Consider the following 22,315-nt stretch of genomic DNA (forward strand, 5'->3'; position numbering starts at 1 on the left):
CTTCTTCTCCCCTTAGTCCCTCGTAGCAGTGAGTCTGTTGCCAGCAGATCTCACTGAAAATAAAAAACCTAAAATAAACTTTCTTTTTCTAAGAGCTCAGGAGAGCCCCTAGTGTGCATCCAGCTCAGCCGGGCACAAAATTCTAACTGAGGTCTGGAGGAGGGTCATAGAGGGAGGAGCCAGTGCACACCAGGTAGTCCTAAAGCTTTCTTTAGTTGTGCCCAGTCTCCTGCGGAGCCGCTATTCCCCATGGTCCTTACGGAGTCCCAGCATCCACTTAGGACGTCAGAGAAACAAATGTGGCTGCTGGCCACACCCTCTTTGGAACTTGGCCACACTCCTACACAAGCGCCCCTACCGATGCATTCACCTGGTGGGTCCTTCACGCCCCAGTCCGACACTGTATGCGTACGCCATGGGAAAAGCTTTGCAAACACCGGCCAGCTGCAAATCCGTTTACAACTCACTCACCATGGAATGATTTTTCCAGTCTGTGAATAACCCAGGACCTACTCCTAGAGTGCGATAGAATCAGGCTGATCGGGGCCGGAGCGGACGTCACAGAGCTGCCCTGACAACATTTGGCCACGCCTGCTTTTTTCCTGACACTCCCAGAAAACACGCGGTTGCGTGTCCCCCCCCCCCCCCAAACCTAATTTGGTGTGAGAATTTTCTAAATTGAATAGAGTGAAAATATGTCCACAGTCAAAATGTGAAAGCTTCATCTGTGAGTTTTCTGATGTTCAACGAGAGTTGATTTCTGCGTAAAACATTTCCCGCACTCAGAACAGGAAAATGGTTTCTCACCCGTGTGAATTCTCTGATGTTTAACCAGATCTGACTTCTCTGCAAAACATTTCCCGCACTCTAGACATGAAAACGGTTTCTCGCCCGTGTGAATTCTCTGGTGTTTGACCAGATTGGTTTTATGTGAAAAGCTCTTTCCACAGTCGGAGCAGAGGAAGGGCTTCTCACGGGTGTGGATTCTCTGATGGGCCACCACGCTGGACTTCTGTGTAAAACATTTCCCGCAATCCGGGCAGGGAAATGGCTTCTCGCCTGTGTGAATCCTTCGGTGGTCTATAAGAGTCGATTTATTGGCAAAGCATTTGCCACATTCGGGGCACGGAAAAGGTTTCTCACCCGTGTGAATTCTCTGATGTGCAACCAGATTGGATGGGTGCGCAAAACATTTTCCACACTGGGAACAAATGAATGAATCCTTGGGCGTGTGAACTCTGTGATGGCGAACAAGGATCGACCCGTGCTTGAAACGTTTTCCACACTCAGAACATGAAAATGGCTTCTCAGGCGAATGACTGCTGTGTAGTGACTTGTCATTATGGGGATCGGGAAAATGGCCGCCGTGTGTAGAGGGGTCACATGATACAGCTGCACTGTGAGGTAATGGATGTGTATCTGACGTATTGGGGTTTATTCCTTGTGCCATTTTGTTTCCTTCCATTTCACAGTCTGGAGCCGACGTGAGATGTTCTGAGGGAATACTTTTCTTCTGTCCATCTGCTGGGAATAAAATAAAGCCACATAAATATGAATGAATGCTTTTAGTATTAAAGCCACTATCACCGCCTAGGAATAAACCGGATTTTGCCGACCACCTGCACTGATCCTAATCCCAACTGTGTTATATACCCAGGATCTCCGCCTGACAGCCGATTTACCATGGTCACTGCCAGGGACTGATTCCTGGACACAGCTTTTCCAGAGAGGATTTGGGGGAATGCAAAAGTTATTTTGCCTGGCCCGGCCAGGGTACCAGGAAAACGCAGGTGGGACTAGGAGGGGGACGGTATCCGATGGAGGGGGACGGACACAAGAGGACGTGAGTTAGGGGGACGGCAGTAAGCGGGACTAGGAGTGGGAGAGCATCCAACAGAGGGGGACGGACGGAGGACGTGGGTTACCTGGGTTACCCTGGCCAAGACAACCGCGGGCAGACCTAGGAATGGGTGTGGCCTGGCAGCCAAGGAGGATGTGGGTTTCATGCGTTACGTAAACACTCGGCATGGTGTCTGTATGTGTACCCCCCGCGTGTCTTCAGAGATCCTGCTGTTCTGAGAGGCCTGTGCCCAGCTTCTAGCATACTGTACCTGCTCACCAGAGGCTGCTGCTGATCAGAGGAGGAGATGGTGAGATAGTGTGGACCTAGCCTGGTAGTGTGCAGGAGTCTGGATGGGATCTGTTCTGCAGTGGTGAGGAGTGCCCCGCTGGGGCATTATGTGTAACTGGGACTACTGGGGACATTATGTGTAACTGTCACTACAGTGGGGCATTATGTGTATCTGACATTATACTGGGGGCGTTATGTGTAACTGGTACTATACTGGTGGCATTATATGTATCTGGCACTATACAGGGTACATTATGTGTATCTGGCACTATACTGGGGGCATTATGTGTATCTGGCAATAAACTGGGGACATTATGTGTAACTGGCACTATACTGGTGGACATTTTTGTATCTGGAACTAATGGGGACATTATGTGTATCTCACTATACTGGGAACATAACGTTTAACTGGCACTATACTGGGGGACATTATGTGTAACTGGCACTATACAGGGGACATTATGTGTAACTGGCACTATACAGAGGACATTATGTGTAATTGACACTATACTGGGGACATTATGTGTAACTGGCACTATACTGGGGACATTATGTGTAACTGGCACTATACAGAGGACATTATGTGTAATTGACACTATACTGGGGGCATTACATGTATCTGGCACTATACTGGGGACATTATGTGTATCTGGCACTATACTGGGGACATAAAACGTTTAACTGTCACTGTACTGGGGCATAATATGTATCTGGCATTATACTGGTGTCATTATGTATAACTGCCACTATACTGGGGGCATTATGTGTAACGCACTATACTGTGGGCATTACATGTATGTGGCACTATACTCTGGGACATTATGTGTAACTGGCTCTATACTGGGGGCATTATGTGTATCTGGCATTATACTAGGGGCATTATGTGTATCTGGCACTATACTGGGGCATTACGTGTAACTGGCACTATACTGTGGGCATTACATGTATCTGGCACTATACTGGGGACATTATGTGTAACTGGCACAATACTGAGGACATAAAATGTTTAACTGGCACTGTACTTGGGGCATAACGTGTATCTGGTACTATACTGGGGACATTATGTATAACTGCCACTATACTGGGGGCATGAGTATCTGGCATTATATTTGGGGCATTATGTGTAACTGGCACTATACTGTGAGCATTATGTGTATCTGGCACTATACTGGGGACATTATGTATGACTGGCACTATACCGGGGACATTATGTGTATCTGGCATTATACCAGGGGACATTAGGTGTATCTGGCACTAAACCAGTGGACATTATGTGTAACTGGCACTAAACCAGTGGACATTATGTGTAACTGGCACTATACTGTGGGCATTATGTGCGCATTATGTGTAATTGGCACTATACTTAGGACATTATGTGATCTAGCACTATACTGGGGGCATTATATTCGCTCCCATTCAAGACTGCAGGACTTCCTTTGAGCTGCACCCACTCTGTGAAATGCCCTCCCGCGCATTATAAGACTCTCCTCTAGTCTCCAAACCTTCAAGCGTTCCCTGAAAAATCACCTCTTCAGGCAGCTTATTAAATACCGCTTGGCCAAGTATTTAAGCATGTGAGCAGACAATCAGGATGCATAAGGTGCGTGTGCAGTAGAAAAACATTACTCTGATACCGGCAGTGTATGCAGCTGAGGAACAGGCCCTTAGAGTGATTACGTGCGGTTACCTGTAGGGATTTCCTCCTCCTCCTTATACGGCTGCTCACCCCTCGCACTCATCTCCTCTTCCTCTAGGTCTTCTACTTTAATAACAATTAGGTCTTCACACTATATTGCCCACAACACAGGAATAATAACATGTAAGTAATGAAATAAAAAAGAAAACAGACTTTTATAAGATACACACTACTACTACATAGATTTCAGAGAACAATCAGTTTGGTAAATAGGGGGAGATGAACCAAGCCATGTAAAGCGTGAAGTAGAAGATGGGTGGAGATGTTTCCCATAGAAACCAACCAGCCTCTAGCTTGCATCTATCAAGTTCTATCAATAAAATGATAGGCAGAAGCTGGTTGGTTTTTAATAGAAACTTCTTGATTTGTCCATTTCTCCACTCTTCAGAAGGCTTGATGCATCTCCCCCACACAATCCCACCTACCTGATACTCCTGTGGGCTACTGTGATCCTCCTCTGTATAATCCGAGGAATAAGGACTGTGGCATCTCTCTGGGGTCTCCCTGTTACTGGGCCCATCTGTAGGAGACACACGGTGACTGAGTACATTGTGTAGATGGGATTATCAGATGATGTGTGTGACAGATGGGTACATGGGGATGCCCTCTCCGTTACCAGCCTGTAGGTGGCCTCACTGCCAGCCGGCAATCCTTTGACTCCCACTTGACTAGTATGACCACCAGAAACGAACTGACAGTGAGTTTTAACCACGAACCAACATGGTGCCCTAAATTGGTGGGAACAGCACCAGGCAGATTCTCAGATCACCTGCGAAGGCTTACGCTCCTATTTAGTGCATAAAGCTGCTTCAGAACATTTGGTGGATACGCTGCCTGATTCCTCCTGATGGATTACTTTGGGTCAGGACTGCAATGTAGAGGGCAGCTGACTGTGGCAGGGAGCTGGGATCAGGGAAATAGGACTTTCAGGAGAAGGATTAGAGTGCTAGCTCTGATCTATGGGTCAGAGGAACAAAAGAGGATGAATGCAGCCGAATGGTTTATGGCTCAGTAGTTCTCCTCTGAGCTGGACCTGGGTGACATGATAGCTTGCCAGGAAACCTGGTAGTCATGGTAGTGACAGACTCCTGGCAATGCCAGTGGCAGAACAGGGCTGCTCCTCTCTTCTTCTTCAAATGTGTGACCATGAGTTACCCCTCATTCCCCAGAAACAGAGGAGAAAGGGAGGGGATCCGATCCAGCCGTCAGCCTGCCCGTTACCTCTGCTACTTGCATCGGAGAGTCGCTGGCACAGTAGTATAGCAGTATAGAATCTTAATGAGTGACCGACACTATGATTCTCTGGAAAGTCAGTCATATCACTCTAAAGCCGATGCTAACACTGTCCTGCAATCATCTCAGCTGTCAGGGACCAGGACAACGTCCCGAAAGTCTCCCCCCCCCCCCCCCCCCCCCGAAGGTGGCCCTGACACTAGGTACACTGTACCACCAATTTACATTTTGTTTCAGCACATGCGGGTCAGTAGTGAGAGACTCAGCCACATTCTCCCCTGGACAATACATGAAACTCTGCTCTTACCCAGTGATGTGAGGGGCCTGTGATTCTCCATCATCACGTCCTTGTACAGACCCCTGTGTTCCTCTATATACTCCCACTCCTCCATGGTGAAATAGATGGTGACATCATCACACCTTATAGGAACCTGACACACACAATGAGACAGTCATCACCCAGACACATCCCCTGGTGTTACTGTATAATGCCCCATTGCCAGCAGTCACCTCTCCAATCATCACCCAGACACATCCCCCGGTGTTACTGTATAATGTCCCATTCCCAGCAGTCATCACCCAGACACATCCCCCGGTGTTACTGTATAATGCCCCATTCCCAGCAGTCACCTCTCCAGTCAGCAGCTGAATGATCTTGTTGGTGAGTTCCAGGATCTTCTGGTCATTGTGCCTCTTACGTGTCAGTGAGTGAGGTGGAGGCTCCGTGATGGGGCTCTGGGTCCTGCTCAGTCTTCCTGACTTATGGGGATGGCCTCTGGATGTCACACACTCTCGAAATGTCTTCTTAAGTACTGTGTAATCCTGCATAATGACATTTGAAAACATCACTATGAATAGATAAGACTTTATAAACTAGAGATTCTATGGCAATGAAATGGATGAGTGATGTCACCTCTCCAGTCATGCTCCTGTATTATTACTATAGATATGTGATGTCACTGTGACGCTCCCAGTTCCCCTCACCTCAAAAGCCAAGTCCATGTATTACTATAGCTATAAGTGATGTCACTGTGACACTCCCAGATAACATCATCTCCCCAGTCATGTCCCTGTATTATTACAACAGATACGTGATGTCACTGTGGACACTCGCAGATCCCCTCACCTCCCCAGTCATGTCCCTGTATTATTACTATAGATATAAGTGATGTCACTGTGACACTACCAGAACCACCTCACCTCCCCAGTCATGTCCCTGTATTATTACTATAGATATAAGTGATGTCACCGTGACACTACAAGAACCACCTCACCTCCCCAGTCATGTCCCTGTATTATTACTATAGATATAAGTGATGTCACCGTGACACTACTAGAACCTCTCCTTTGCACCCCACATCCAAGCTCTGGTGCAATCCTGTTGGTTCCAGCTACGCAACATTGCTCGCATCAGGCCATTTCCCTCCCAGAGTGCAACTAAACTTATCATCCACTCACTGGTCATCTCACGACTCGACTACTGCAATGTTCTCCTCACTGGCCTCACTTGCTCCCATCTAGCTCCTCTCCAATCTGTCCTCAACTCCGCAGCTAGGCTTATCTTCCTCTCCCACTGCTCCACATCTGCCACTCCCCTTCAACAAAATCTACACTGGCTCCCATTCCCTTACAGAATCCTCTTCAAACTCCTCACCCTCACATACAAGGCCATCTCTAATTCCACTGCTCCCTATATCTCCAACCTCCTCTCCCTTCATACTCCCTCCCGCCCCCTACGGTCAACCAATGACTGTCGCCTCTCCACCGCCCTGGTCACTGCTTCCCATGCTCGAGTTCAAGACTATGCCCCTTCAGTGGAACGTACTCCCCCGCTCCATTAGACTCTCCCCGACCTTGCAAAGCTCTGAAACCCACCTATTTATCAAAGCGTACCCTTCCGATGCATAACCTAGTCCTGAGGCTGCTCCTCCATCTCCCTGCCTCATGCCTTGAACATCTCTGCTTCTTTGTACATACTGCCATCAGGCTACCTCCCGCTTGCTTGCACCTCATGTCATCTGTCTGTCGCCCCTTCCCACTAGATTGTTAGCTCTTCAGAGCAGGGCCCTCTTTCCTCTGGTTGTCTAAGCCCTCTTCTCGACACATTTTACTCGCAGCTCTCTCCTACCCAGCGACCATCTTTACCTGCTTTTTCTCCTGCTGGTAAAGGCTCATCTCTATCTATGGCCACCAGCTCCTAGTAGTACGATGATTACTCCCTCGCTACTTACATCTTAGCTGTATTATGTTTTGAGAATTGTGGTGCTCTTTGTTACCTGTACACTATTTTTGGTATTTATTTACTGTAATGCTAAGTTTTGTCTCCCTGTACTGTCCTTTGTACGGCGCTGCTAAACACTTGTGGCGCCTTATAAATAAAATGTCATAATAATAATGATAATAATAACAACAACACCTCTCCTATCCAGTCATGTACCTGTATTATTACTATAGGTATGTGATGTCACTGTGACGCTCCCAGATCCCCTCACCTCCCCAGTCATGTCCCTGTATTATTACTATAGCTATAAGTGATGTCACTGTGACACTCCCAGATCCACCTCACCTCCCCAGTCATGTTCCTGTATTATTTCTATAGATATAAGTGATGTCACTGTGACACTCCCAGATCCACCTCACCTCCCCAGTCATGTCCCTGTATTATTACTATAGATATAAGTGATGTCACTGTGACACTCCCAGAACCCCTCACCTCCCCAGTCATGTACCTGTATTATTACTATAGATATAAGTGATGTCACTGTGACACTCCCAGACCCCCTCACCTCCCCAGTCATGTCCCTGTATTACTACTATAGATATAAGTGATGTCACTGTGACACTCCCAGACCCCCTCACCTCCCCAGTCATGTCCCTGTATTATTACTATAGATATAAGTGATGTCCCTGTGACACTCCCAGATCCACCTCCCCTCCCCAGTCATATCCCTGTATTATTACTGTAGATATAAGTGACGTCCCTGTGACACTCCCAGATCCACCTCCCCTCCCCAGTCATGTCCCTGTATTATTACTATAGATATATGTGATGTCATTGTGACACTCCCAGATCCACCTCACCTCCCCAGTCATGTCCCTGTATTATTACTATAGATATATGATGTCACTGTGACACTCCCAGATCCACCTCACCTCCCCAGTCATGTCCCTGTATTATTACTATAGGTATGTGATGTCACTGTGACGCTCCCAGATCCCCTCACCTCCCCAGTCATGTCCCTGTATTATTACTATAGATATGTGATGTCACTGTGACTTTCCCAGAACCACCTCACCTCCCCAGTCAGCAGGCAGATGATCTCCAGGGCAAGACTTAATATCCTCTCTGCCATGTTACGACTGTCCATGTCCATCCTGAAGACTGACAAAGGGCTCCAGTGCTTGAAGTGGCTGACCCAGAGGTGACGTTCTAGTCTGAAGACCTATGTTGATATATAATGTGGGAGATAGTGTCACCTAATATATCCTGGGAGAGAGATAAGTGATCTATCACAGGGGAAACTATTATCTGATATATACTTAAGATGTGTGATCGGACGTAGATTCATCTAACATGTATTGTAAGTGTTGGTGGGTGGGGGGAGCGATGTGTAATCCAATACATACACAGAAGAGAATATCTATGACACACTGGAGGCGTCACTGTGTGAACTGATACAGTGTGTCTGCTAGGCTGCATTTTTTAGGTGCAACATGCAGGATCACTAATAACCCTCTTGGGTTAAGGATCCATAAGTCAGAGCGCATGCTACAATGTAGTTGCCTGTTTCCTGGACACCTCTGAAGCTGGGGAACAATTTCTATCCTGTGCAGATGAGATTGCAGGGGAGGGACTGTAAGTCGCATCATCACTGTAGTGTTAACTCTAGCAGACGGGCAGGGCGTGGGTCCGTGCGGGGCACAAGCGCGCGCCAAAAGGGGCATGACCATGCAAATAGGGGGCATGGCCACTTGCACGTAATACAAGTGGGCGGTTCAGTCCACAGACGGGGGCGCATGCGCGCGGCATCTTTACACGCTGAGAGGGCAGAAAGCGGGCGGCTGTTTTAGAAGGGCGCCACAGAAAGGGCAGGGAGGGTTTTACCCTTAAAAAATCGGTCAGGCGGCGCCCTGCTAAAACAGCCTAGAGTGAACACTGTCACTGTGGATGCCTGATGAAGAGTGAAAGTAGCAGCGACTATGCACCAATCACAGCATTTTTCCTAGTAAGACAGATCCTAGTGACTTGTACTAGGGATCTTATTTAGCCAGTGGCGTATCTATAATAGGTGCACACGGACCCCTAGGTCCAGAGGGGGCTCACACCGCACGCACCGCACCCATTTCTTCTATACTTACCTGTCTGGTGTCCGTGTGTGGGCCCACCTCTTCCCCATAGACGGCATCAGCGATGTCAGCGCTCTGACTGAGCACTAGAGACTACAGCGCATACGTAGGTGTAGGAATGATCTTATAGTAAGTGCGGGAATTAGTGGGGTGATGTTATAGAAGGTGTAGTAGTGTAGTAATGATGAGGTGGCAGTATATAGAGGGGGCAGGAATGATGGGTGGCAGTATATAGAGGGTGGCGGAATGATGGGGGGCAGTATATAGAGGGTGCAGGAATGATGGGTGGCAGTATATAGAGGGTGCAGGAATGATGGGTGGCAGTATATAGAGGGTGCAGGAATGATGGGTGGCAGTATATAGAGGGTGCAGGAATGATGGGTGGCAGTATATAGAGGGGGCAGGAATGATGGGTGGCAGTATATAGAGGGTGGCGGAATGATGGGGGTCAGTATAAAGAGGGTGCAGGAATGATGGGTGGCAGTATATAGAGGGTGCAGGAATGATGGGTGGCAGTATATAGAGGGTGCAGGAATGATGGGTGGCAGTATATAGAGGGGGCAGGAATGATGGGTGGCAGTATATAGAGGGGGCAGGAATGATGGGTGGCAGTATATAGAGGGTGGCGGAATGATGGGGGTCAGTATAAAGAGGGTGCAGGAATGATGGGTGGCAGTATATAGAGAGTGCAGGAATGATGGGGGCAGTATATAGAGGGTGCAGGAATGATGGGGGCAGTATATAGAGGGGGCAGGAATGATGGGTGGCAGTATATAGAGGGTGGCGGAATGATGGGGGTCAGTATATAGAGGGTGCCGGAATGATGGGTGGCAGTATATAGAGGGTGCAGGAATGATGGGGGCAGTATATAGAGGGTGCAGGAATGATGGGGGCAGTATATGAAGGGTGCAGGAATGATGGGGGGGCAGTATATAGAGGGTGCAGGAATGATGGGTGGCAGTATATAGAGGGGGCAGGAATGATGGGTGGCAGTATATAGAGGGTGGCGGAATGATGGGGGTCAGTATAAAGAGGGTGCAGGAATGATGGGTGGCAGTATATAGAGGGTGCAGGAATGATGGGGGCAGTATATAGAGGGTGCAGGAATGATGGGTTGCAGTATATGAAGGGTGCAGGAATGATGGGGGGGCAGTATACAGAGGGTGCAGGAATGATGGGGGGCAGTATACAGAGGGTGCAGGAATGATGGGTGGCAGTATATAGAGGGTGCAGGAATGATGGGTGGCAGTACATAGAGGGTGCAGGAATGATGGGTGGCGGTATATGGTGGGTGCGGGAGTATATAGAAGGTGTGGGAATGATGGGTGGCGGTATATACAGCGTGCGGAAATGATGGGTGGCGGTATACAGGGTGCGGGAATGATGGGTGGCGGTATTTAGAGGTTGCGGGAATGATGGGTGGCGGTATATAGAGGGTGCGGGAGAGATGGGGGCAGTATATAGAGGGGTCGGGAATGATGGATGGCAGTATATAGAGGGTGCCGGAATGATGGTTGACGGTATATAGAGGGTGCAGGAATGATGGGTGCAGTATATAGAGGGTAAAGGAATGATGGGTGGCAGTATATAGAGGGCGCAGGAATCATGGGTGGCAGTCTAGAGAGGGTGCAGGAAGGATGGCTGGCAGTATATAGAGGATGTAGGAATGATGGGTGGCAGTATATAGATGGTGAAGATATGATGGGTGGCAGTATATAGATGGTGAAGATATGATGGGTTGCAGTATATAGAGGGGGCAGGAATGATGGGTGGCAGTATATAGAGGGGTCAGAAATTATGGGTGGCAGTATATAGAGGGGTCCAGAATGATGGGTGGCAGTATATAGAGCAGGGATGGGGAACGTTTGGCCCTCCAGCTGTTGTTGAACTATACATCCCAGCATGCCTTGCAACAGTTTTAGCATGGCAAAGTGGCAAAACTGCAGAATAGCATGCTGGTATGTGTAGTTCAACAACAGCTGGAGGGCCAAAGGTTCTCCGTCCCTGATATAGAGGGAGCAAGAATGATGGGTGGTAGTATAAAGAGGGGGCGGGAATGATGGGGGCAGTATATAGAGGGTGCGGGAATGATGAGTGGCAGTACAGGTTGAGTATCCCTTATCCAAAATGCTTGGGACCAGAGGTATTTTGGATATCGGATTTTTCCGTATTTTGGAATAATTGCATACCATAATGAGATATCATGGTGATGGGACCTAAATATAAGCACAGAATGCATTTATGTTCCATATACACCTTATACACACAGCCTGAAGGTCATTTTAGCCAATATTTTTTATAACTTTGTACATTAAACAAAGTGTGTGTACATTCACACAATTCATTTATGTTTCATATACACCTTATACACACAGCCTGAAGGTCATTTAATACAATATTTTAATAACTTTGTGTATTAAACAAAGTTTGTATACATTGGGTCATCAAAAAACAAAGGTTTCACTATCTCACTCTCACTCAAAAAAGTCCGTATTTTGGAATATTTCGTATTTCGGAATATTTGGATATGGGATACTCAACCTGTATATAAAAGGTGCAGGAATAATGGGTGGCGGTAAATAGAGGGTGCAGGAATGATGAGTGGCGGTATAGAGGGTGCGGGAATGATGGGTGGCGGTATACTGAGGGTGCGGGAATGATGGGTGGGAGTAGAGGGGGCGAGAATGATGGGGGCAGTATATAGAGGGTGTAGGAATGATGGGGGGCGGTATATAGTGGGTGCGGGAATGATGGGTAGCGGTATATAGAAGGTGCGGGAATGATGGGTGGCGGTATATACAGGGTGCGGAAATGATGGGTGGCGGTATACAGGGTGCGGGAATGATGGGTGGCGGTATATAGGAGGTGCGGGAATGATGGGTGGCGGTATATAGAGGGTGCAGGAATGATGGGAGGCAGTATATAGAGGGGGCGGGAATGATGGATGGCAGTATATAGAGGGTGCCGGAATGATGGGTGGCAGTATATAGAGGGTGCAGGAATGATGGTTGACAGTATATAGAGGGTGCAGGAATGATGGGGAGCAATATATAGAGGGAGCGGAAATGATGGGTGGATTTATATAGAGGGTGAGGGAATGATGGGTGGCGGTATATAGAAGGTGCGGGAATGATGGGTGGCAGTATATAGAGGGGGCAGGAATGATGGGTGGCAGTATATAGAGGGTGGCGGAATGATGGGGGTCAGTATAAAGAGGGTGCAGGAATGATGGGTGGCAGTATATAGAGGGTGCAGGAATGATGGGTGGTAGTATATAGAGGGTGCAGGAATGATGGGTGGCAGTATATAGAGGGGGCAGGAATGATGGGTGGCAGTATATAGAGGGTGGCGGAATGATGGGGGTCAGTATAAAGAGGGTGCAGGAATGATGGGTGGCAGTATATAGAGGGTGCAGGAATGATGGGTGGCAGTATATAGAGGGGGCAGGAATGATGGGTGGCAGTATATAGAGGGTGGCGGAATGATGGGGGTCAGTATAAAGAGGGTGCAGGAATGATGGGTGGCAGTATATAGAGAGTGCAGGAATGATGGGGGCAGTATATAGAAGGTGCAGGAATGATGGGGGCAGTATATAGAGGGGGCAGGAATGATGGGTGGCAGTATATAAAGGGTGGCGGAATGATGGGGGTCAGTATATAGAGGGTGCCGGAATGATGGGTGGCAGTATATAGAGGGTGCAGGAATGATGGGGGCAGTATATAGAGGGTGCAGGAATGATGGGGGCAGTATATGAAGGGTGCAGGAATGATGGGGGGGCAGTATATAGAGGGTGCAGGAATGATGGGTGGCAGTATATAGAGGGGGCAGGAATGATGGGTGGCAGTATATAGAGGGTGGCAGAATGATGGGGGTCAGTATAAAGAGGGTGCAGGAATGATGGGTGGCAGTATATAGAGGGTGCAGGAATGATGGGGGCAGTATATAGAGGGTGCAGGAATGATGGGTTGCAGTATATGAAGGGTGCAGGAATGATGGGGGGGCAGTATACAGAGGGTGCAGGAATGATGGGGGGCAGTATACAGAGGGTGCAGGAATGATGGGTGGCAGTATATAGAGGGTGCAGGAATGATGGGTGGCAGTACATAGAGGGTGCAGGAATGATGGGTGGCGGTATATGGTGGGTGCGGGAGTATATAGAAGGTGTGGGAATGATGGGTGGCGGTATATACAGCGTGCGGAAATGATGGGTGGCGGTATACAGGGTGCGGGAATGATGGGTGGCGGTATATACAGGGTGCGGGAATGATGGGGGCAGTATATAGAGGGGTCGGGAATGATGGATGGCAGTATATAGAGGGTGCCGGAATGATGGTTGACGGTATATAGAGGGTGCATGAATGATGGGTGCAGTATATAGAGGGCGCAGGAATCATGGGTGGCAGTCTAGAGAGGGTGCAGGAAGGATGGCTGGCAGTATATAGAGGATGTAGGAATGATGGGTGGCAGTATATAGATGGTGAAGATATGATGGGTGGCAGTATATAGATGGTGAAGATATGATGGGTTGCAGTATATAGAGGGGGCAGGAATGATGGGTGGCAGTATATAGAGGGGTCAGAAATTATGGGTGGCAGTATATAGAGGGGTCCAGAATGATGGGTGGCAGTATATAGAGCAGGGATGGGGAACGTTTGGCCCTCCAGCTGTTGTTGAACTATACATCCCAGCATGCCTTGCAACAGTTTTAGCATGGCAAAGTGGCAAAACTGCAGAATAGCATGCTGGTATGTGTAGTTCAACAACAGCTGGAGGGCCAAAGGTTCTCCGTCCCTGATATAGAGGGAGCAAGAATGATGGGTGGTAGTATAAAGAGGGGGCGGGAATGATGGGGGCAGTATATAGAGGGTGCGGGAATGATGAGTGGCAGTATATAAAAGGTGCAGGAATAATGGGTGGCGGTATATAGAGGGTGCAGGAATGATGAGTGGCGGTATAGAGGGTGCGGGAATGATAGGTGGCGGTATACAGAGGGTGCGGGAATGATGGGTGGGAGTAGAGGGGGCGAGAATGATGGGGGCAGTATATAGAGGGTGTAGGAATGATGGGGGGCGGTATATAGTGGGTGCGGGAATGATGGGTAGCGGTATATAGAAGGTGCGGGAATGATGGGTGGCGGTATATACAGGGTGCGGAAATGATGGGTGGCGGTATACAGGGTGCGGGAATGATGGGTGGCGGTATATAGGAGGTGCTGGAATGATGGGTGGCGGTATATAGAGGGTGCGGGAATGATGGGAGGCAGTATATAGAGGGGGCGGGAATGATGGATGGCAGTATATAGAGGGTGCCGGAATGATGGGTGGCAGTATATAGAGGGTGCAGGAATGATGGATGACAGTATATAGAGGGTGCAGGAATGATGGGGAGCAATATATAGAGGGAGCGGAAATGATGGGTGGATTTATATAGAGGGTGAGGGAATGATGGGTGGCAGTATAAATAAGGTGCGGGAATGATGGGGGGCAGTATATAGAGGGAGCAGGAATGATGGGGGGCAGTATACAGAGGGTGCGGGAATGATGGGTGGCAGTATATAGAAGGTGCGGGAATGATGGGGGGCAGTATATAGAGGGAGCAGGAATGATGGGGGGCAGTATACAGAGGGTACGGGAATGATGGGTGGCAGTATACAGAGGGTGCGGGAATGATGGTGGCAGTATACAGAGGGTGCGGGAATGATGGGTGGCAGTAAATAGAGGGTGCGAGAATGATGGGGGGCAGTATATAGCGGGTGCGAGAATGATGGGGGGGCAGTATAGAGAGGTGCGGGAATGACGGGTGTTAGTATATAGAGGGAGCAGTAATGATGGGTGGCAGTATACAGTGGGTGCGGGAATGATGGGTGGCAGTATACAGAGGGTGCGGGAATGATAGGGGGCAGTATACAGAGGGTGCGGGAATGATGGGTGGCAGTATACAGAGGGTGCGGAAATGATGGGGGGCAGTATATAGAGGATGCGAGAATGATGGGTGGCAGTATACAGAGGGTGCGGGAATTATGGGTGGCAGTATATAGAGGGTGAGGGAATGATGGGTGGCAGTATACAGAGGGTGCAGGAAAATGGGTGGCAGTAAATAGAGGGTGCGGGAATGATGCGGGGCACTATATAGAGGGTGCGGGAATGATGGGTGGCAGTATAGAGAGGAGCGTGAATAATGGGTGTTAGTATACAGGGGGTGCGGGAATGATGGGTGGTAGTACACAGAGGGTGCAGGAATGATGGGTGGTAGTATAAAGATGGTGCAGGAATGATGGGTGGCAGTATACAGAGGGTGCGGGAATGATGGGTGGCAGTATATAGAGGTTGCGGGAATGATAGGAGGCAGTATATAGAGGGTGCAAGAATGATGGGTGGCAGTATACAGAGCGTGCGGGAATGATGGGTGGCAGTATACAGAGGCTGCAGGAATGATGGGTGGCAGTATATAGAGAGTGCGGGAATGATAGGGGGCAGTATATAGAGGGTGCGGGAATGATGGGTGGCAGTATACAGAGGGTGCGGGAATGATGGGTGGCAGTATATAATGGGTGCGGGAATGATGGGGCAGTATATAGAGGATGCGGGAATGATGGGTGGCAGTATACAGATGGTGCGTGAATGATGGGTGTTAGTATATAGGGGGTGCGGGAATGATGGGTGGTAGTACATAGAGGGTGCGGGAATGATGGGGGCAGTATACAGAAGGTGCAGGAATGATGGGTGGCAGTATACAGAAGGTGCAGGAATGATGGGTGGTAGTATACAGATGGTGCAGGAATGATGGGTGGCAGTATATAGAGGATGTAGGAATGATGGGGGAAAGTATACAGAGGGGGCCGGTATGATGGGTGGCAGTGTATAGAGGGTGCTGGAATGGTGGTTGGCAGTATAAGAGGGGGCAGGAATCATGGAAGGCAGTATAAAGAGGGTGCGGGAATGATGGGTGGCAGTATATAGAGGGGGCAGGAATCATGGGTGGCAGTATACATAGGGTGCAGGAATGATGGATGGCAGTATATAGAGGGGGCAGGAATGATGGGTGGCGGTATATAGAGGGTGCGGGAATGATGGGTGGCGGTATAGAGGGTGTGGGAATGATGGGTGGCGGTATATAGAAGGTGCGGGAATGATGGGGGGCAATATATAGAGGGGGCGGGAATGATGGGTGGCGGTATATAGAGGGGGCAGGAATGATGGGAGGAAGTAGAGGGGGTGGGAATGATAGGGGCAGTATATAGAGGGTGCGGGAATGATGGGTAGTGGTATAAAGAGGGTGCGGGAATGATGGGTGGCAGTATATAGAAGGTGCGGGAATTATGGGTGGCGGTATATAGAGGGTGCGGGAATGATGGGTGGCGGTATAGAGGGTGCGGGAATGATGGGTGGCGGAATATAGAGGGTTTGGGAAAAATGGGTGGCGGTATATAGAGGGTGCGGGAATTATAGGTGGCGGTATAGAGGGTGCGGGAATGATGAGTGGCGGTATACAGAGGGTGCGGGAATGATGGGTGGAAGTAGAGGGGGCGGGAATGAAGGGGGCAGTATATAGAGGGTGCGGGAATGATGGGTGGAAGTATAGAGAGGTGCGTGAATGATGGGTGTTAGTATATAGGGGGTGCGGGAATGATGGGTGGTAGTACATAGAGGGTGCGGGAATGATGGGGGCAGTATACAGAAGGTGCAGGAATGATGGGTGGCAGTATACAGAAGGTGCAGGAATGATGGGTGGTAGTATACAGATGGTGCAGGAATGATGGGTGGCAGTATATAGAGGATGCAGGAATGATGGGGGAAAGTATACAGAGGGGGCCGGAATGATGGGTGGCAGTGTATAGAGGGTGCTGGAATGGTGGTTGGCAGTATAAGAGGGGGCAGGAATCATGGAAGGCAGTATAAAGAGGGTGCGGGAATGATGGGTGGCAGTATATAGAGGGGGCAGGAATCATGGGTGGCAGTATACATAGGGTGCAGGAATGATGGATGGCAGTATATAGAGGGGGCAGGAATGATGGGTGGCGGTATATAGAGAGTGCGGGAATGATGGGTGGCGGTATAGAGGGTGTGGGAATGATGGGTGGCGGTATATAGAAGGTGCGGGAATGATGGGGGGCAATATATAGAGGGGGCGGGAATGATGGATGGTGGTATATAGAGGTTTCCGGAATGATGGGTGGCGGTATATAGAGGGGGCAGGAATGATGGGTGGAAGTAGAGGGGGCGGGAATGATAGGGGCAGTATATAGAGGGTGCGGGAATGATGGGTGGTGGTATATAGAGGGTGCGGGAATGATGGGTGGCAGTATATAGAAGGTGCGGGAATTATGGGTGGCGGTATAGAGAGGGTGCGGGAATGATGGGTGGCGGTATAGAGGGTGCGGGAATGATGGGTGGCGGAATATAGAGGGTTCGGGAAAAATGGGTGGCGGTATATAGAGGGTGCGGGAATTATGGGTGGCGGTATAGAGGGTGCGGGAATAATGAGTGGCGGTATACAGAGGGTGCGGTAATGATGGGTGGAAGTAGAGGGGGCGGGAATGAAAGGGGCAGTATATAGAGGGTGCGGGAATGATGGGTGGCGGTATATAGAGAATGCGGGAATGATGGGTGGCAGGATATAGAAGGTGCGGGAATGATGGGTGGCGGTATATACAGGGTGCGGGAATGCTGGGTGGCGGTATATAGAGGGAGTAGGAATGATGGGTGGCAGTATACAGAGGGTGCGGGAATTATGGGTGGCAGTATATAGAGTGTGCAGGAATGATAAGGGGTAGTATATAGAGGGTACGGGAATGATGGGTGGCAGTATACAGAGGGTGCGGGAATGATGGGTGGCAGTATACAGAGGGTGCAGGAATGATGGGTGTCAGTATATAGAGGGTGCAGGAATAATGGGTGTCAGTATATAGAGGGCGTAGGAATGATGGGTGGCAGTATATAGAGGGGCAGGGTGCAGGAGTAATGGGTGGCAGTATATAGAGGGTGCAGGAATTATGGGTGGCAGTATATAGAGGGTGCGGGAATGATAAGGGGTAGTATATAGAGGGTACGGGAATGATGGGTGGTAGTATACAGAGGGTGCAGGAATGATGGGTGGCAGTATATAGAGGGTGCAGGAATAATGGGTGTCAGTATATAGAGTGCGTAGGAATGATGGGTGGCAGTAAACAGAGGGGCAGGGTGCAGGAGTAATGGGTGGTAGTATATAGAGGGTGAAGGAATGATGGATGGCAGTATATAGAGGATGAAGGAATGATGGGTGGCAGTATAGAGAGGGTGCAGGAATGATGGGTGGCAGATTATAAAGGGTGCAGGAATGATGGGTGGCAGTATATAGAGGGTGAAGGACAGATGGGTGGCAGTATATAGAGGGTGCAGGAATGATGGGTGGTAGTATATAGAGGGTGCAGGAATGATGGGGGCAATATATCGAGGGTGTAGGAATGATGGTTAGCAGTATATAGAGGGTGTGGGAATGATGGCTGGCAGTATATAGAGGGTGTGGGAATGATGGGTGGCAGTATATAGAGGGGGGGGGGAATGATGGGTAGCGGTATATGGAGGGTGCAGAAGTGATGGGTGGCTGTATATAGAGGGTGCGGGAATGATGGCTGGCAGTATATAGAGGGGGTGGAATGATGGGTAGCGGTATATGGAGGGTGCAGGAGTGATGGGTAGCGGTATATGGAGGGTGCAGGAGTGATGGGTGGCTGTATATAGAGGGTGCGGGAATGATGGCTGGCAGTATATAGAGGGGGGGGGAATGATGGGTAGCGGTATATGGAGGGTGCAGGAGTGATGGGTGGCGGTATATATAGGGGGTAGGAATGATGAGTGGCAGTATATAGAGGGTGCAGGAATGATGGGTGGCGGAATATAGAGGGTGCAGGAATGATGGGTGGCAGTATATAGAGGGTGCAGGAGTGGTGGGTGGCGGTATATGGAGGGGGCAGGAATGATGAAGGGCAGTACATAGAGGGGGCGGGAATGATGGGTGGTAGTATATAGAGGGTGCAGGAATGATGGGGGCAATATATCGAGGGTGTAGGAATGATGGTTAGCAGTATATAGAGGGTGTGGGAATGATGGTTGGCAGTATATAGAGGGTGTGGGTATGATGGGTGGCAGTATATAGAGGGTGCCGGAATGATGGGTGGCAGTATATAGAGGGTGCAGGAATGATGGTTGGCAGTATATAGAGGGGGTGGGAATGATGGGTGGCAGTATATAGAGGGAGCGGAAATGATGGATGGATTTATATTGAGGGTGCGGGAATGATGGGTGGCGGTATATAGAGGGTGAGGGAATGCTGGGTGGCGGTATATAGAGGGGGCGGGAATGATGGGGGGCAGTATATAGAGGGAGTAGGAATGATGGGTGGCAGTATACAGAGGGTGCGGGAATTATGGGTGGCAGTATATAGAGTGTGCAGGAATGATAAGGGGTAGTATATAGAGGGTACGGGAATGATGGGTGGCAGTATACAGAGGGTGCGGGAATGATGGGTGGCAGTATACAGAGGGTGCAGGAATGATGGGTGTCAGTATATAGAGGGTGCAGGAATAATGGGTGTCAGTATATAGAGGGCGTAGGAATGATGGGTGGCAGTATATAGAGGGGCAGGGTGCAGGAGTAATGGGTGGCAGTATATAGAGGGTGCAGGAATTATGGGTGGCAGTATATAGAGGGTGCGGGGATGATAAGGGGTAGTATATAGAGGGTACGGGAATGATGGGTGGTAGTATACAGAGGGTGCGGGAATGATGGGTGGCAGTATATAGAGGGTGCAGGAATAATGGGTGTCAGTATATAGAGTGCGTAGGAATGATGGGTGGCAGTAAACAGAGGGGCAGGGTGCAGGAGTAATGGGTGGCAGTATATAGAGGGTGAAGGAATGATGGATGGCAGTATATAGAGGATGAAGGAATGATGGGTGGCAGTATAGAGAGGGTGCAGGAATGATGGGTGGCAGATTAGAAAGGGTGCAGGAATGATGGGTGGCAGTATATAGAGGGTGAAGGACAGATGGGTGGCAGTATATAGAGGGTGCAGGAATGATGGGTGGTAGTATATAGAGGGTGCAGGAATGATGGGGGCAATGTATCGAGGGTGTAGGAATGATGGTGAGCAGTATATAGAGGGTGTGGGAATGATGGCTGGCAGTATATAGAGGGTGTGGGAATGATGTGTGGCAGTATATAGAGGGGGGGGGAATGATGGGTAGCGGTATATGGAGGGTGCAGAAGTGATGGGTGGCTGTATATAGAGGGTGCGGGAATGATGGCTGGCAGTATATAGAGGGGGTGGAATGATGGGTAGCGGTATATGGAGGGTGCAGGAGTGATGGGTAGCGGTATATGGAGGGTGCAGGAGTGATGGGTGGCTGTATATAGAGGGTGCGGGAATGATGGCTGGCAGTATATAGAGGGGGGGAATGATGGGTAGCGGTATATGGAGGGTGCAGGAGTGATGGGTGGCGGTATATATAGGGGGTAGGAATGATGAGTGGCAGTATATAGAGGGTGCAGGAATGATGGGTGGCGGAATATAGAGGGTGCAGGAATGATGGGTGGCAGTATATAGAGGGTGCAGGAGTGGTGGGTGGCGGTATATGGAGGGGGCAGGAATGATGAAGGGCAGTACATAGAGGGGGCGGGAATGATGGGTGGTAGTATATAGAGGGTGCAGGAATGATGGGGGCAATATATCGAGGGTGTAGGAATGATGGTTAGCAGTATATAGAGGGTGTGGGAATGATGGTTGGCAGTATATAGAGGGTGTGGGAATGATGGGTGGCAGTATATAGAGGGGGGGGGGGATGATGGGTAGCGGTATATGGAGGGTGCGGGAGTGATGGGTGGCTGTATATAGAGGGTGCGGGAATGATGGCTGGCAGTATATAGAGGGGGGGAATGATGGGTAGCGGTATATGGAGGGTGCAGGAGTGATGGGTAGCGGTATATGGAGGGTGCAGGAGTGATGGGTGGCTGTATATAGAGGGTGCGGGAATGATGGCTGGCAGTATATAGAGGGGGGGATGATGGGTAGCGGAATATGGAGGGTGCAGGAGTGATGGGTGGCAGTATATAGAGGGGGGTAATGATGGGTAGCGGTATATGGAGGGTGCAGGAGTGATGGGTAGCGGTATATGGAGGGTGCAGGAGTGATGGGTGGCTGTATATAGAGGGTGCGGGAATGATGGCTGGCAGGATATAGAGGGGGGAATGATGGGTAGCGGTATATGGAGGGTGCAGGAGTGATGGGTGGCGGTATATATAGGGGGTAGGAATGATGAGTGGCAGTATATAGAGGGTGCAGGAATGATGGGTGGCGGAATATGGAGGGTGCAGGAATGATGGGTGGCAGTATATAGAGGGTGCAGGAGTGATGGGTGGCGGTATATGGAGGGGGCAGGAATGATGGGTGGCGGTATATGGAGGGTGCAGGAGTGATGGGGGGCAGTATATAGCGGGTGCAGGTATAATGGGGCAGTATATAGAGGTTAACGTTAATGGGGGCAGATGGAGGGTGAGTATAGGGTATTACAGGGCACCGCGCACCCACAATCCTCTCTCCACTATGAATATTCATCACGCCTCATAAATATTCATGAGATGCAGAACACCGCCACTCACCTGCAGCACTATCATCCATCCGCCGATCGGAAATGACTACAGGAGGGGCTACTAGGTAAGCGTTTGGCCACGCCTGGTGCTGCCCATAGGCCGGGAGGACCCCTCGTACTCGCACAGTGGGACGGCCAGACATGGGATTATGTGACGTCACCAGCGCTAGGAGTCAGTAGAAACAGAAACCTATTTGTGTCCGCAGGGCAGAGGGAAGCTCTGCGGCCATTTTCTCGTGGTTAATTCCTTCTTCCGGGAGGCGTGCGAGGCTGGTGACCCATTT

General features: G+C 49.7%; 1 protein-coding gene across 2 annotated transcripts; it reads right to left on the reverse strand.

The window, feature by feature from the left end:
- Window positions 1-224: 224 nt before the first annotated feature.
- On the reverse strand, window positions 225-22,271 carry LOC135054714 (oocyte zinc finger protein XlCOF7.1-like). Of its 2 annotated transcripts, none has more exons than XM_063957998.1 (7): window positions 22,042-22,271; window positions 8,357-8,503; window positions 5,691-5,882; window positions 5,368-5,491; window positions 4,253-4,347; window positions 3,819-3,918; window positions 225-1,521 (listed from the first exon to the last, which is right to left on the reverse strand). In XM_063957998.1, the coding sequence occupies exons 1-7, from the start codon at window positions 22,054-22,056 to the stop codon at window positions 722-724; spliced, it is 1,473 nt and encodes a 490-aa protein (XP_063814068.1). In that variant the 5' UTR covers window positions 22,057-22,271; the 3' UTR covers window positions 225-721. The 2 variants fall into 2 exon arrangements, with proteins under 2 accessions (XP_063814068.1, XP_063814067.1); XM_063957997.1 differs by having other exon boundaries at window positions 225-1,524.
- Between the last annotated feature and the right edge of the window lie 44 nt (window positions 22,272-22,315).

The sequence above is a fragment of the Pseudophryne corroboree genome, chromosome 3 (assembly GCF_028390025.1).
Source record: "Pseudophryne corroboree isolate aPseCor3 chromosome 3, aPseCor3.hap2, whole genome shotgun sequence".
NCBI lineage: Eukaryota > Metazoa > Chordata > Amphibia > Anura > Myobatrachidae > Pseudophryne > Pseudophryne corroboree.